The sequence below is a fragment of the Leiobunum rupestre genome, chromosome 2 (assembly GCF_980474605.1).
Source record: "Leiobunum rupestre chromosome 2, qqLeiRupe1.1.hap1, whole genome shotgun sequence".
In the NCBI taxonomy this organism is placed as follows: domain Eukaryota; kingdom Metazoa; phylum Arthropoda; class Arachnida; order Opiliones; family Sclerosomatidae; genus Leiobunum; species Leiobunum rupestre.
In genome coordinates this window covers 24,262,640-24,279,736 of record NC_143385.1, presented here as the reverse complement: position 1 = coordinate 24,279,736, position 17,097 = coordinate 24,262,640, and the positions used below count along the sequence as shown (strand labels likewise).

Sequence of the window (17,097 nt, the reverse complement as noted above, 5' to 3'; positions counted from 1 at the left end):
TATGTTGCACAATCAGGGCCGGCGTTAGGACAAGGCAAGTTTATGTTACACAATCAGGGCCGGCGTTAGGACAAGGCAAGTTTATGTTGCACAATCAGGGCCGGCGTTAGGACAAGGCAAGTTTATGTTGCACAATCAGGGCCGGCGTTAGGACAAGGCAAGTTTATGTTGCACAATCAGGGCCGGCGTTAGGACAAGGCAAGTTTATGTTACACAATCAGGGCCGGCGTTAGGACAAGGCAAGTTTATGTTACACAATCAGGGCCGGCGTTAGGACAAGGCAAGTTTATGTTGCACAATCAGGGCCGGCGTTAGGACAAGGCAAGTTTATGTTGCACAATCAGGGCCGGCGTTAGGACAAGGCAAGTTTATGTTACACAATCAGGGCCGGCGTTAGGACAAGGCAAGTTTATGTTACACAATCAGGGCCAGCGTTAGGACAAGGCAAGTTTATGTTGCACAATCAGGGCCGGCGTTAGGACAAGGCAAGTTTATGTTGCACAATCAGGGCCGGCGTTAGGACAAGGCAAGTTTATGTTGCACAATCAGGGCCGGCGTTAGGACAAGGCAAGTTTATGTTACACAATCAGGGCCGGCGTTAGGACAAGGCAAGTTTATGTTACACAATCAGGGCCGGCGTTAGGACAAGGCAAGTTTATGTTGCACAATCAGGGCCGGCGTTAGGACAAGGCAAGTTTATGTTGCACAATCAGGGCCGGCGTTAGGACAAGGCAAGTTTATGTTACACAATCAGGGCCGGCGTTAGGACAAGGCAAGTTTATGTTACACAATCAGGGCCGGCGTTAGGACAAGGCAAGTTTATGTTACACAATCAGGGCCGGCGTTAGGACAAGGCAAGTTTATGTTACACAATCAGGGACGGCGTTAGGACAAGGCAAGTTTATGTTACACAATCAGGGCCGGCGTTAGGACAAGGCAAGTGAGGGGACTGCCTAGGGCCCCGCGCTTCACTGTGCTTTCCCGGGGGCCCGCTTAGTGTGTGAAACAATTTTTGGGCCCCTATTTCATATCTTCCTGCCTAAGGTCCTGAACACAATCAGGTCAGGTGGTAAGAGAACGGGATACGCTAGAAAACCTTTCATTTTGCAGCTTTGATTTGAAATTCGCGTTCTAACTCATAGAAAAACAATATCGAATTTTGAGATATTAAACATAGAAAAATTACAAAAAATGGCAAAAATGGCCTTGAAATCGGCAAATAAATATCTAAATTAAAAATTATCCGATTTTATTGAACCAAACCTTCATTGAATGACATAATTCATTCGCATCTCGATTTAATCGATTCGAAGCTGGATTTAATCTATTCGTATCTCGATTTTTTCGATTCGCAACTAGATTTTTTCGATTCGCATCTAGATTTTTTCGATTCATATTTCGATTTTTTCGATTCGCATATAGATTTTTTCCATTCGCATCTAGTTTTTTTCGATTCGCATTTCGATTTTTTCGATTCGCATCTAGATTTTTTCGATTCACATTTCGATTTAATCGATTCGCATCTCATTTTTTTCGATTCGCATTTCGATTTTTTCGATTCGCATCTAGATTTTTTCGATTCACATTTCGATTTAATCGATTCGCATCTCATTTTTTTCGATTCGCATTTCGATTTTTTCGATTCGCATCTAGATTTTTTCGATTCACATTTCGATTTAATCGATTCGCATCTCATTTTTTTCGATTCGCATTTCGATTTTTTCGATTCGCATCTAGATTTTTTCGATTCACATTTCGATTTAATCGATTCGCATCTCATTTTTTTCGATTCACATTTCGATTTTTTTCTATTCGCATTTCGATTTTTTCGATTCACATTTCGACTTAATCGATTCGCATCTCGATCTAATCATTCAAACCCACTCACTTCGCAAACTGGGTTAAATTTAACTCTGTGTGAAATTGGGAATTTGTTCTTAAATTTACTGTCTCGACAATTTGAGTTGCACGCCCCTGCCTGTCATTTAGGTGGTTATAATACGAAACCAACATTTATTTTAAGCGTAGTACTACATTTCCTTCGCCTGTTAAGAGGCAAACGCCAATTAATTATCCTTGTTCAAACTGAAACGTTTAAACATATTAGTCCCCTCAAAGACACATTTCACGCTACAAGTATTTTAGTTTTCTTAGCCAGTTAATATTACTTAAAAGAGCCGCCCATGTACTCAAGGCCACAACAGTTTCTAGGCAGTTTTGACAAAGCGGTATCTTTCTTCATTTTTTTTTGTTTTGCGACTCTACAGATTAAAGATAATAAAGGGACTTTCAGACTTTACAACTTCTAAAAAACAATTAGTTTGACAACCTAATTTTTCCAACTAATTAAATTGAGATTTGAAATGATTAAATCGAGATTTTAAAATGATTGAAGCTGGATTTGAAAATGATTGAAGCGGGATTTGAAGATGATTAAATCGAGATTTTAAAATGATTGAAGCGGGATTTGAAAATGATTAAATCGAGATTTGAAAATGATTAAATCGAGATTTGAAAATGATTGAAGCGGGATTTGAAGATGATTAAATCGAGATTTGAAAATGATTAAATCGAGATTTGAAAATGATTGCAGCGGGATTTGAAGATGTTTAAATCGGGATTTGAAATGATTAAATCGAAATTTGAAAATGATTAAATTGAGATTTGAAAATGATTAAATCGAGATTTGAAATGATTAAATCGAGATTTTAAAATGATTGAAGCGGGATTTTAAAATGATTGAAGCGGGATTTGAAGATGATTAAATCGAGATTTTAAAATGATTGAAGCGGGATTTGAAAAAGATTAAATCGAGATTTGAAAATGATTAAATCGAGATTTGAAAATGATTGAAGCGGGATTTGAAGATGATTAAATCGAGATTTGAAAATGATTAAATCGAGATTTGAAAATGATTGCAGCGGGATTTGAAGATGTTTAAATCGGGATTTGAAATGATTAAATCGAAATTTGAAAATGATTAAATTGAGATTTGAAAATGATTAAATCGAGATTTGAAATGATTAAATCGAGATTTTAAAATGATTGAATCGAGATTTTAAAATGATTAAATCGAGATTTGAAAATGATAAAATCGACGTTTGAAATGATTAAATCGAGATTTGAAAATGATTAAATCGAGATTTGAAAATGATTGCAGCGGGATTTGAAGATGTTTAAATCGGGATTTGAAATGATTAAATCGAGATTTGAAAATGATTAAATCGAGATTTGAAAATGATTAAATCGAGATTTGAAAATGATTGAAGCGGGATTTGAAGATGATTAAATCGAGATTTTAAAATGATTAAATCGAGATTTTAAAATGATTAAATCGAGATTTTAAAATGATTAAATCGAGATTTTAAAATGATTGAAGCGGGATTTGAAAATGATTAAATCGAGATGTGGATGATTAATGTGGCTGAAGTAATTGATCCTTTCCCTCCCCAGAACTATTTTTAATTCTAAAAGCATTTTGAAAAGTCAGCGAGAGCCTGCGAAAGTGCATGTTTCAAGTCATTATTATCAGCAGTATAGGGTATACTTCCTACGCAAGAGATACATCATACACTTTTGGTATAAATAAATAGTTCATTGTTGGAAATTTTGTTTGAGCCATTGCAAAGCAGGGTCGTTTAGTTTATTTTTCGGTCTGGTAATTGATTTCCTTCTAATAGGCTTTTCCACATTTCAGTCACGAGCGCCGCGTGACTCGGTCGGCACGTGACTCGGCCGGCGCGTGATTTCCATTTCTCACACGACGTATTTTTTTCCCGTCAGTCATTCAAGTTTTACGATGAGAAAGTAAAATATATTAAAGAGAGTATAAATTGGACATTAATGGTGGCTCACCTAAATACACATTTCTTCCACCAGGTTTATCAAAGGCTAGGGGAGCTAGTACTTTTCGTTTTTCGGTATGACGTCAATTGTACGTCACTCCACGCACAGCTATTAGTAATTATTTAGTCTAACTAAAATGCTTATTAAATGTAGATTTATGATAAAAGTTTAACATCCTCAGCAGACGAGATAGATTGAACCTAAGTTCATTAAACCAAATAAACATGGCGGCCACAGCCAAAGCTACGGAGTGTTAGTTCGCTATAGAAAGTGTCATACTTATTTATCTTATGTTACTTATGTTATTGTAACTTTATTCTACTTTAAATTTTACTTATTTATCTTATGTTACTTATGGTATTGTAACTTTATTCTACTTTAAATTTTACTTATTTATCTTATGTTACTTATGGTATTGTAACTTTATTCTACTTTAAATTTTACTTATTTATCTTATGTTACTTATGGTATTGTAACTTTATTCTACTTTAAATTTTACTTATTTATCTTATGTTACTTATGGTATTGTAACTTTATTCTACTTTAAATTTTACTTATTTATCTTATGTTACTTATGGTATTGTAACTTTATTCTACTTTAAATTTTACTTATTTATCTTATGTTACTTATGGTATTGTAACTTTATTCTACTTTAAATTTGTTTAGACAATAAGCGTTAAAACAATACTAAGTGTCATACTTATAATGTTATATTATTTATGGTAATACCGTATTCAGTATTTATATCTATTTTATTTAAATAGCATTAAAACAATTACTTATTTATACTGAGTATTCAGTCAAAATAAAATTCTATTTTTTTATATATACTTTTGCCAAAAATGTTTTCTCACGTGATTGAAAGTGAAAAAGAGTCAAAAATCCTTACCATGAAAATGGCCCTCCTTCGGAAATACTCGGCCGTGGCGGGATGGTATCTTTTGGCGTGCATCTTGACGAAATCCTCAAAGGCATCTTCGGTATTGGTCGAAACGTTCGAGGCGACGTAGGTCAACAAGGCTATCAACAATACGACGGACATGGTACAGTTACGATTCTATAATATTCGCGATTTAGCTAGAGAGCGCAAAAATAGCTTATTTTCGTTTATCGTGAAAATAGGAGCATAGTACGCGGACGTAATCTTGACTTTCCAGCTGAATGTGACTGTATTTCTAATCTTATTGATACCCTTCAACAAATACAACTAAACTCTGCATTTATTCGGCGCAACATAATACGCCAGAGGAAACGGCGTCTCGTGACTGAACCCCTGTCAGGAACCAGTTTCGTTCCCCGCATCCAATGCTCTATCTATTTCGCTATACCTCCGTTTCGCTTCGAGCTTATACATGTATCTTTGTACGCTTTTCGGGAGATAGAGGGGAAAGTAAAAAGTTTGAGGGAAATTAATGTAAGTCACTGAGACTATACTGCCCTACGTTTCAGAAACGCATTATCTCCAAAAATGGCATTTCGAGATAAATCGATTTTTGTAATTCTTATGAAAAATAACAATACTACAGTATTTACAAGAATGTATTGAAGTTACTAAGAATATTTCAGCATAGTATTGACCCCTGGTACCATCCTCGCAGCTTTTGTGGAGAAAGCTCGTCTGCATTTAAGGCGCATTCAAGGTCATACCATATAGCAAATTTGAATGAGAAAGCAGACGAATTTAAGCTACAAAGGCTGCAAGGATGGGAATCAGAATCCTGTAGTCCAATATTATTAGTAACTTCATTCAAAAGTAGCATAAGACCCAAAAGTGTGTCAGCTGTACCTTCGCGCCTATTTAAATTTGTAGTGAGACCTAGTCACACTATAGACTATATAACCTACTAGTAGGAATAGTACTAGCAACTTTATATTTAGTCTATAGTCTGGCGCGATTTACTCGCCCGTAGACATACGTTCTAAAACGCCTCACTCGGAGGGTGACACGGGCGTGGCGGGAAGTTTGAATTACAGTGTGGGGCTACACAACTTTTACCGATGGCCAGTTTCAGGTCTGTCAGGTAAACACGGGGCACAATTTCGACCCCCCTTTAATAACAATACGTTAAAATCAACTCTTTAACTTAGGATGGCACTTTTTATATCAATCGATAGAACGCGCAGTGCCGTTAATTTCCGCCCTCTTATACCAACCCCTTAAAGGGAGAGTGACCGAAAAAACCAGTTGGTCTCATTCGATAGAACTTTTTGACGCGCAGGCAGTGCCGTTAATTTCCGCCCCCCTCCGACCAACCCCCTTAAAGGGAGAGTGACCGAAAAAACCAGTTGGTCTCATTCGATAGAACTTTTTGACGCGCAGGCAGTGCCGTTAATTTCCGCCCCCATCCGACCAACCCCCTTAAAGGGAGAGTGACCGAAAAAACCAGTTGGTCTCATTGGATAGAACTTTTTGACGCGCAGGCAGTGCCGTTAATTTCCGCCCCCCTCCGACCAACCCCCTTAAAGGGAGAGTGACCGAAAAAACCAGTTGGTCTCATTGGATAGAACTTTTTGACGCGCAGGCAGTGCCGTTAATTTCCGCCCCCCTCCGACCAACCCCCTTAAAGGGAGAGTGACCGAAAAAACCAGTTGGTCTCATTGGATAGAACTTTTTGACGCGCAGGCAGTGCCGTTAATTTCCGCCCCCCTCCGACCAACCCCCTTAAAGGGAGAGTGACCGAAAAAACCAGTTGGTCTCATTGGATAGAACTTTTTGACGCGCAGGCAGTGCCGTTAATTTCCGCCCCCCTCCGACCAACCCCCTTAAAGGGAGAGTGACCGAAAAAACCAGTTGGTCTCATTGGATAGAACTTTTTGACGCGCAGGCAGTGCCGTTAATTTCCGCCCCCCTCCGACCAACCGACTTAAAGGGAGAGTGACCGAAAAAACCAGTTGGTCTCATTGGATAGAACTTTTTGACGCGCAGGCAGTGCCGTTTATTTCCGCCCCCCTCCGACCAGCCCCCTTAAAGGGAGAGTGACCGAAAAAACCAGTTGGTCTCATTGGATAGAGCTTTTTGACGCGCAGGCAGTGCCGTTAATTTCCGCCCCCCTCCGACCAACCCCCTTAAAGGGAGAGTGACCGAAAAAACCAGTTGGTCTCATTGGATAGAACTTTTTGACGCGCAGGCAGTGCCGTTAATTTCCGCCCCCCTCCGACCAACCCCCTTAAAGGGAGAGTGACCGAAAAAACCAGTTGGTCTCATTGGATAGAGCTTTTTGACGCGCAGGCAGTGCCGTTAATTTCCGCCCCCCTCCGACCAACCCCCTTAAAGGGAGAGTGATCGAAAAAACCAGTTGGTCTCATTGGATAGAACTTTTTGTGGCGCAGGCAGTGCCGTTAATTTCCGCCCCCCTCCGACCAACCCCCTTAAAGGGAGAGTGAACGAAAAAACCAGTTGGTCTCATTGGATAGAACTTTTTGACGCGCAGGCAGTGCCGTTAATTTCCGCCCTCTTATACCAACCCCTTAAAGGGAGAGTGACCGAAAAAACCAGTTGGTCTCATTGGATAGAACTTTTTGACGCGCAGGCAGTGCCGTTAATTTCCGCCCCCCTCCGACTAACCCCCTTAAAGGGAGAGTGACCGAAAAAACCAGTTGGTCTCATTGGATAGAACTTTTTGACGCGCAGGCAGTGCCGTTAATTTCCGCCCTCTTATACCAACCCCTTAAAGGGAGAGTGACCGAAAAAACCAGTTGGTCTCATTGGATAGAACTTTTTGACGCGCAGGCAGTGCCGTTAATTTCCGCCCCCCTCCGACCAACCCCCTTAAAGGGAGAGTGACCGAAAAAACCAGTTGGTCTCATTGGATAGAACTTTTTGACGCGCAGGCAGTGCCGTTAATTTCCGCCCCCCTCCGACCAACCCCCTTAAAGGGAGAGTGACCGAAAAAACCAGTTGGTCTCATTGGATAGAACTTTTTGACGCGCAGGCAGTGCCGTTAATTTCCGCCCCCCTCCGACCAACCCCCTTAAAGGGAGAGTGACCGAAAAAACCAGTTGGTCTCATTGGATAGAACTTTTTGACGCGCAGGCAGTGCCGTTAATTTCCGCCCCCCTCCGACCAACCCCCTTAAAGGGAGAGTGACCGAAAAAACCAGTTGGTCTCATTGGATAGAACTTTTTGACGCGCAGGCAGTGCCGTTAATTTCCGCCCCCCTCCGATCAACCCCCTTAAAGGGAGAGTGACCGAAAAAACCAGTTGGTCTCATTGGATAGAACTTTTTGACGCGCAGGCAGTGCCGTTAATTTCCGCCCTCTTATACCAACCCCTTAAAGGGAGAGTGACCGAAAAAACCAGTTGGTCTCATTGGATAGAACTTTTTGACGCGCAGGCAGTGCCGTTAATTTCCGCCCCCCTCCGACCAACCCCCTTAAAGGGAGAGTGACCGAAAAAACCAGTTGGTCTCATTGGATAGAACTTTTTGACGCGCAGGCAGTGCCGTTAATTTCCGCCCCCCTCCGACCAACCCCCTTAAAGGGAGAGTGACCGAAAAAACCAGTTGGTCTCATTGGATAGAACTTTTTGACGCGCAGGCAGTGCCGTTAATTTCCGCCCCCCTCCGACCAACCCCCTTAAAGGGAGAGTGACCGAAAAAACCAGTTGGTCTCATTGGATAGAACTTTTTGACGCGCAGGCAGTGCCGTTAATTTCCGCCCCCTCCGACCAACCCCCTTAAAGGGAGAGTGACCGAAAAAACCAGTTGGTCTCATTGGATAGAACTTTTTGACGCGCAGGCAGTGCCGTTAATTTCCGCCCCCCTCCGACCAACCCCCTTAAAGGGAGAGTGATCGAAAAAACCAGTTGGTCTCATTGGAAAGAACTTTTTGACGCGCAGGCAGTGCCGTTAATTTCCGCCCCCCTCCGACCAACCCCCTTAAAGGGAGAGTGACCGAAAAAACCAGTTGGTCTCATTGGATAGAACTTTTTGACGCGCAGGCAGTGCCGTTAATTTCCGCCCCCCTCCGACCAACCCCCTTAAAGGGAGAGTGACCGAAAAAACCAGTTGGTCTCATTGGATAGAACTTTTTGACGCGCAGGCAGTGCCGTTAATTTCCGCCCCCCTCCGACCAACCCCCTTAAAGGGAGAGTGACTGAAAAAACCAGTTGGTCTCATTGGATAGAACTTTTTGACGCGCAGGCAGTGCCGTTAATTTCCGCCCCCCTCCGACCAACCCCCTTAAAGGGAGAGTGACCGAAAAAACCAGTTGGTCTCATTGGATAGAACTTTTTGACGCGCAGGCAGTGCCGTTAATTTCCGCCCCCCTCCGACCAACCCCCTTAAAGGGAGAGTGACCGAAAAAACCAGTTGGTCTCATTGGATAGAACTTTTTGACGCGCAAGCAGTGCCGTTAATTTCCGCCCCCCTCCAACCAACCCCCTTAAAGGGAGAGTGACCGAAAAAACCAGTTGGTCTCATTGGATAGAACTTTTTGACGCGCAGGCAGTGCCGTTAATTTCCGCCCCCCTCCGACCAACCCCCTTAAAGGGAGAGTGATCGAAAAAACCAGTTGGTCTCATTGGATAGAACTTTTTGACGCGCAGGCAGTGCCGTTATTTTCCGCCCCCCTCCGACCAACCCCCTTAAAGGGAGAGTGACCGAAAAAACCAGTTGGTCTCATTGGATAGAACTTTTTGACGCGCAGGCAGTGCCGTTAATTTCCGCCCCCATCCGACCAACCCCCTTAAAGGGAGAGTGACCGAAAAAACCAGTTGGTCTCATTGGATAGAACTTTTTGACGCGCAGGCAGTGCCGTTAATTTCCGCCCCCCTCCGACCAACCCCCTTAAAGGGAGAGTGACCGAAAAAACCAGTTGGTCTCATTGGATAGAACTTTTTGACGCGCAGGCAGTGCCGTTAATTTCCGCCCCCCTCCGACCAACCCCCTTAAAGGGAGAGTGACCGAAAAAACCAGTTGGTCTCATTGGATAGAACTTTTTGACGCGAAGGCAGTGCCGTTAATTTCCGCCCCCCTCCGACCAACCCCCTTAAAGGGAGAGTAACCGAAAAAACCAGTTGGTCTCATTGGATAGAACTTTTTGACGCGCAGGCAGTGCCGTTATTTTCCGCCCCCCTCCGACCAACCCCCTTAAAGGGAGAGTGACCGAAAAAACCAGTTGGTCTCATTGGATAGAACTTTTTGACGCGCAGGCAGTGCCGTTAATTTCCGCCCCCCTCCGACCAACCCCCTTAAAGGGAGAGTGACCGAAAAAACCAGTTGGTCTCATTGGATAGAACTTTTTGACGCGCAGGCAGTGCCGTTAATTTCCGCCCCCCTCCGACCAACCCCCTTAAAGGGAGAGTGACCGAAAAAACCAGTTGGTCTCATTGGATAGAACTTTTTGACGCGCAGGCAGTGCCGTTAATTTCCGCCCCCCTCCGACCAACCCCCTTAAAGGGAGAGTGACCGAAAAAACCAGTTGGTCTCATTGGATAGAACTTTTTGACGCGCAGGCAGTGCCGTTAATTTCCGCCCCCCTCCGACCAACCCCCTTAAAGGGAGAGTGATCGAAAAAACCAGTTGGTCTCATTGGAAAGAACTTTTTGACGCGCAGGCAGTGCCGTTAATTTCCGCCCCCCTCCGACCAACCCCCTTAAAGGGAGAGTGACCGAAAAAACCAGTTGGTCTCATTGGATAGAACTTTTTGACGCGCAGGCAGTGCCGTTAATTTCCGCCCCCCTCCGACCAACCCCCTTAAAGGGAGAGTGACCGAAAAAACCAGTTGGTCTCATTGGATAGAACTTTTTGACGCGCAGGCAGTGCCGTTAATTTCCGCCCCCCTCCGACCAACCCCCTTAAAGGGAGAGTGACTGAAAAAACCAGTTGGTCTCATTGGATAGAACTTTTTGACGCGCAGGCAGTGCCGTTAATTTCCGCCCCCCTCCGACCAACCCCCTTAAAGGGAGAGTGACCGAAAAAACCAGTTGGTCTCATTGGATAGAACTTTTTGACGCGCAGGCAGTGCCGTTCATTTCCGCCCCCCTCCGACCAACCCCCTTAAAGGGAGAGTGACCGAAAAAACCAGTTGGTCTCATTGGATAGAACTTTTTGACGCACAGGCAGTGCCGTTAATTTCCGCCCCCCTCCGACCAACCCCCTTAAAGGGAGAGTGACCGAAAAAACCAGTTGGTCTCATTGGATAGAACTTTTTGACGCGCAGGCAGTGCCGTTAATTTCCGCCCCCCTCCGACCAACCCCCTTAAAGGGAGAGTGACCGAAAAAACCAGTTGGTCTCATTGGATAGAGCTTTTTGACGCGCAGGCAGTGCCGTTAATTTCCGCCCCCCTCCGACCAACCCCCTTAAAGGGAGAGTGATCGAAAAAACCAGTTGGTCTCATTGGATAGAACTTTTTGTGGCGCAGGCAGTGCCGTTAATTTCCGCCCCCCTCCGACCAACCCCCTTAAAGGGAGAGTGACCGAAAAAACCAGTTGGTCTCATTGGATAGAACTTTTTGACGCGCAGGCAGTGCCGTTAATTTCCGCCCTCTTATACCAACCCCTTAAAGGGAGAGTGACCGAAAAAACCAGTTGGTCTCATTGGATAGAACTTTTTGACGCGCAGGCAGTGCCGTTAATTTCCGCCCCCCTCCGACCAACCCCCTTAAAGGGAGAGTGACCGAAAAAACCAGTTGGTCTCATTGGATAGAACTTTTTGACGCGCAGGCAGTGCCGTTAATTTCCGCCCTCTTATACCAACCCCTTAAAGGGAGAGTGACCGAAAAAACCAGTTGGTCTCATTGGATAGAACTTTTTGACGCGCAGGCAGTGCCGTTAATTTCCGCCCCCCTCCGACCAACCCCCTTAAAGGGAGAGTGACCGAAAAAACCAGTTGGTCTCATTGGATAGAACTTTTTGACGCGCAGGCAGTGCCGTTAATTTCCGCCCCCCTCCGACCAACCCCCTTAAAGGGAGAGTGACCGAAAAAACCAGTTGGTCTCATTGGATAGAACTTTTTGACGCGCAGGCAGTGCCGTTAATTTCCGCCCCCCTCCGACCAACCCCCTTAAAGGGAGAGTGACCGAAAAAACCAGTTGGTCTCATTGGATAGAACTTTTTGACGCGCAGGCAGTGCCGTTAATTTCCGCCCCCCTCCGACCAACCCCCTTAAAGGGAGAGTGACCGAAAAAACCAGTTGGTCTCATTGGATAGAACTTTTTGACGCGCAGGCAGTGCCGTTAATTTCCGCCCCCCTCCGACCAACCCCCTTAAAGGGAGAGTGACCGAAAAAACCAGTTGGTCTCATTGGATAGAACTTTTTGACGCGCAGGTAGTGCCGTTAATTTCCGCCCCCCTCCGACCAACCCCCTTAAAGGGAGAGTGACCGAAAAAACCAGTTGGTCTCATTGGATAGAACTTTTTGACGCGCAGGCAGTGCCGTTAATTTCCGCCCCCCTCCGACCAACCCCCTTAAAGGGAGAGTGATCGAAAAAACCAGTTGGTCTCATTGGATAGAACTTTTTGACGCGCAGGCAGTGCCGTTAATTTCCGCCCCCCTCCGACCAACCCCCTTAAAGGGAGAGTGACCGAAAAAACCAGTTGGTCTCATTGGATAGAACTTTTTGACGCGCAGGCAGTGCCGTTAATTTCCGCCCCCCTCCGACCAACCCCCTTAAAGGGAGAGTGACTGAAAAAACCAGTTGGTCTCATTGGATAGAACTTTTTGACGCGCAGGCAGTGCCGTTAATTTCCGCCCCCCTCCGACCAACCCCCTTAAAGGGAGAGTGACTGAAAAAACCAGTTGGTCTCATTGGATAGAACTTTTTGACGCGCAGGCAGTGCCGTTAATTTCCGCCCCCCTCCGACCAACCCCCTTAAAGGGAGAGTGATCGAAAAAACCAGTTGGTCTCATTGGATAGAACTTTTTGTGGCGCAGGCAGTGCCGTTAATTTACGCCCCCCTCCGACCAACCCCCTTAAAGGGAGAGTGACCGAAAAAACCAGTTGGTCTCATTGGATAGAACCTTTTGACGCGCAGGCAGTGCCGTTAATTTCCGCCCCCCTCCGACCAACCCCCTTAAAGGGAGAGTGACCGAAAAAACCAGTTGGTCTCATTGGATAGAACTTTTTGACGCGCAGGCAGTGCCGTTAATTTCCGCCCCCTTCCGACCAGCCCCCTTAAAGGGAGAGTGACCGAAAAAACCAGTTGGTCTCATTGGATAGAGCTTTTTGACGCGCAGGCAGTGCCGTTAATTTCCGCCCCCCTCCGACCAACCCCCTTAAAGGGAGAGTGACCGAAAAAACCAGTTGGTCTCATTGGATAGAACTTTTTGACGCGCAGGCAGTGCCGTTAATTTCCGCCCCCCTCCGACCAACCCCCTTAAAGGGAGAGTGACCGAAAAAACCAGTTGGTCTCATTGGATAGAGCTTTTTGACGCGCAGGCAGTGCCGTTAATTTCCGCCCCCCTCCGACCAACCCCCTTAAAGGGAGAGTGATCGAAAAAACCAGTTGGTCTCATTGGATAGAACTTTTTGTGGCGCAGGCAGTGCCGTTAATTTCCGCCCCCCTCCGACCAACCCCCTTAAAGGGAGAGTGACCGAAAAAACCAGTTGGTCTCATTGGATAGAACTTTTTGACGCGCAGGCAGTGCCGTTAATTTCCGCCCTCTTATACCAACCCCTTAAAGGGAGAGTGACCGAAAAAACCAGTTGGTCTCATTGGATAGAACTTTTTGACGCGCAGGCAGTGCCGTTAATTTCCGCCCCCCTCCGACCAACCCCCTTAAAGGGAGAGTGACCGAAAAAACCAGTTGGTCTCATTGGATAGAACTTTTTGACGCGCAGGCAGTGCCGTTAATTTCCGCCCCCCTCCGACCAACCCCCTTAAAGGGAGAGTGACCGAAAAAACCAGTTGGTCTCATTGGATAGAACTTTTGACGCGCAGGCAGTGCCGTTAATTTCCGCCCCCCTCCGACCAACCCCCTTAAAGAGAGAGTGACCGAAAAAACCAGTTGGTCTCATTGGATAGAACTTTTTGACGCGCAGGTAGTGCCGTTAATTTCCGCCCCCCTCCGACCAACCCCCTTAAAGGGAGAGTGACCGAAAAAACCAGTTGGTCTCATTGGATAGAACTTTTTGACGCGCAGGCAGTGCCGTTAATTTCCGCCCCCCTCCGACCAACCCCCTTAAAGGGAGAGTGACCGAAAAAACCAGTTGGTCTCATTGGATAGAACTTTTTGACGCGCAGGCAGTGCCGTTAATTTCTGCCCTCTTATACCAACCCCTTAAAGGGAGAGTGACCGAAAAAACCAGTTGGTCTCATTGGATAGAACTTTTTGACGCGCAGGCAGTGCCGTTAATTTCCGCCCCCCTCCGACCAACCCCCTTAAAGGGAGAGTGACCGAAAAAACCAGTTGGTCTCATTGGATAGAACTTTTTGACGCGCAGGCAGTGCCGTTAATTTCCGCCCTCTTATACCAACCCCTTAAAGGGAGAGTGACCGAAAAAACCAGTTGGTCTCATTGGATAGAACTTTTTGACGCGCAGGCAGTGCCGTTAATTTCCGCCCCCCTCCGACCAACCCCCTTAAAGGGAGAGTGACCGAAAAAACCAGTTGGTCTCATTGGATAGAACTTTTTGACGCGCAGGCAGTGCCGTTAATTTCCGCCCCCCTCCGACCAACCCCCTTAAAGGGAGAGTGACCGAAAAAACCAGTTGGTCTCATTGGATAGAACTTTTTGACGCGCAGGCAGTGCCGTTAATTTCCGCCCCCCTCCGACCAACCCCCTTAAAGGGAGAGTGACCGAAAAAACCAGTTGGTCTCATTGGATAGAACTTTTTGACGCGCAGGCAGTGCCGTTAATTTCCGCCCCCCTCCGACCAACCCCCTTAAAGGGAGAGTGACCGAAAAAACCAGTTGGTCTCATTGGATAGAACTTTTTGACGCGCAGGCAGTGCCGTTAATTTCCGCCCCCCTCCGACCAACCCCCTTAAAGGGAGAGTGACCGAAAAAACCAGTTGGTCTCATTGGATAGAACTTTTTGACGCGCAGGTAGTGCCGTTAATTTCCGCCCCCCTCCGACCAACCCCCTTAAAGGGAGAGTGACCGAAAAAACCAGTTGGTCTCATTGGATAGAACTTTTTGACGCGCAGGCAGTGCCGTTAATTTCCGCCCCCCTCCGACCAACCCCCTTAAAGGGAGAGTGATCGAAAAAACCAGTTGGTCTCATTGGATAGAACTTTTTGACGCGCAGGCAGTGCCGTTAATTTCCGCCCCCCTCCGACCAACCCCCTTAAAGGGAGAGTGACCGAAAAAACCAGTTGGTCTCATTGGATAGAACTTTTTGACGCGCAGGCAGTGCCGTTAATTTCCGCCCCCCTCCGACCAACCCCCTTAAAGGGAGAGTGACTGAAAAAACCAGTTGGTCTCATTGGATAGAACTTTTTGACGCGCAGGCAGTGCCGTTAATTTCCGCCCCCCTCCGACCAACCCCCTTAAAGGGAGAGTGACTGAAAAAACCAGTTGGTCTCATTGGATAGAACTTTTTGACGCGCAGGCAGTGCCGTTAATTTCCGCCCCCCTCCGACCAACCCCCTTAAAGGGAGAGTGATCGAAAAAACCAGTTGGTCTCATTGGATAGAACTTTTTGTGGCGCAGGCAGTGCCGTTAATTTACGCCCCCCTCCGACCAACCCCCTTAAAGGGAGAGTGACCGAAAAAACCAGTTGGTCTCATTGGATAGAACCTTTTGACGCGCAGGCAGTGCCGTTAATTTCCGCCCCCCTCCGACCAACCCCCTTAAAGGGAGAGTGACCGAAAAAACCAGTTGGTCTCATTGGATAGAACTTTTTGACGCGCAGGCAGTGCCGTTAATTTCCGCCCCCTTCCGACCAGCCCCCTTAAAGGGAGAGTGACCGAAAAAACCAGTTGGTCTCATTGGATAGAGCTTTTTGACGCGCAGGCAGTGCCGTTAATTTCCGCCCCCCTCCGACCAACCCCCTTAAAGGGAGAGTGACCGAAAAAACCAGTTGGTCTCATTGGATAGAACTTTTTGACGCGCAGGCAGTGCCGTTAATTTCCGCCCCCCTCCGACCAACCCCCTTAAAGGGAGAGTGACCGAAAAAACCAGTTGGTCTCATTGGATAGAGCTTTTTGACGCGCAGGCAGTGCCGTTAATTTCCGCCCCCCTCCGACCAACCCCCTTAAAGGGAGAGTGATCGAAAAAACCAGTTGGTCTCATTGGATAGAACTTTTTGTGGCGCAGGCAGTGCCGTTAATTTCCGCCCCCCTTCGACCAACCCCCTTAAAGGGAGAGTGACCGAAAAAACCAGTTGGTCTCATTGGATAGAACTTTTTGACGCGCAGGCAGTGCCGTTAATTTCCGCCCTCTTATACCAACCCCTTAAAGGGAGAGTGACCGAAAAAACCAGTTGGTCTCATTGGATAGAACTTTTTGACGCGCAGGCAGTGCCGTTAATTTCCGCCCCCCTCCGACCAACCCCCTTAAAGGGAGAGTGACCGAAAAAACCAGTTGGTCTCATTGGATAGAACTTTTTGACGCGCAGGCAGTGCCGTTAATTTCCGCCCCCCTCCGACCAACCCCCTTAAAGGGAGAGTGACCGAAAAAACCAGTTGGTCTCATTGGATAGAACTTTTGACGCGCAGGCAGTGCCGTTAATTTCCGCCCCCCTCCGACCAACCCCCTTAAAGAGAGAGTGACCGAAAAAACCAGTTGGTCTCATTGGATAGAACTTTTTGACGCGCAGGTAGTGCCGTTAATTTCCGCCCCCCTCCGACCAACCCCCTTAAAGGGAGAGTGACCGAAAAAACCAGTTGGTCTCATTGGATAGAACTTTTTGACGCGCAGGCAGTGCCGTTAATTTCCGCCCCCCTCCGACCAACCCCCTTAAAGGGAGAGTGATCGAAAAAACCAGTTGGTCTCATTGGATAGAACTTTTTGACGCGCAGGCAGTGCCGTTAATTTCCGCCCCCCTCCGACCAACCCCCTTAAAGGGAGAGTGACCGAAAAAACCAGTTGGTCTCATTGGATAGAACTTTTTGACGCGCAGGCAGTGCCGTTAATTTCCGCCCCCCTCCGACCAACCCCCTTAAAGGGAGAGTGACTGAAAAAACCAGTTGGTCTCATTGGATAGAACTTTTTGACGCGCAGGCAGTGCCGTTAATTTCCGCCCCCCTCCGACCAACCCCCTTAAAGGGAGAGTGACTGAAAAAACCAGTTGGTCTCATTGGATAGAACTTTTTGACGCGCAGGCAGTGCCGTTAATTTCCGCCCCCCTCCGACCAACCCCCTTAA

At 46.2% G+C, this 17,097-nt stretch overlaps 1 protein-coding gene across 1 annotated transcript in view; it reads right to left on the bottom strand.

Moving 5' to 3' along the window:
- Nucleotides 1-5,113, bottom strand: part of LOC149956611 (cathepsin O-like) — a 49,764-nt gene extending 44,651 nt beyond the window's left edge. The window contains exon 1 of the mRNA XM_090164716.1: nucleotides 4,737-5,113. Within this exon, the coding sequence (XP_090020842.1) occupies nucleotides 4,737-4,889 (153 nt within the window). The 5' untranslated portion in view covers nucleotides 4,890-5,113. The remainder of the gene's footprint in view (nucleotides 1-4,736) is intronic.
- Between the last annotated feature and the right edge of the window lie 11,984 nt (nucleotides 5,114-17,097).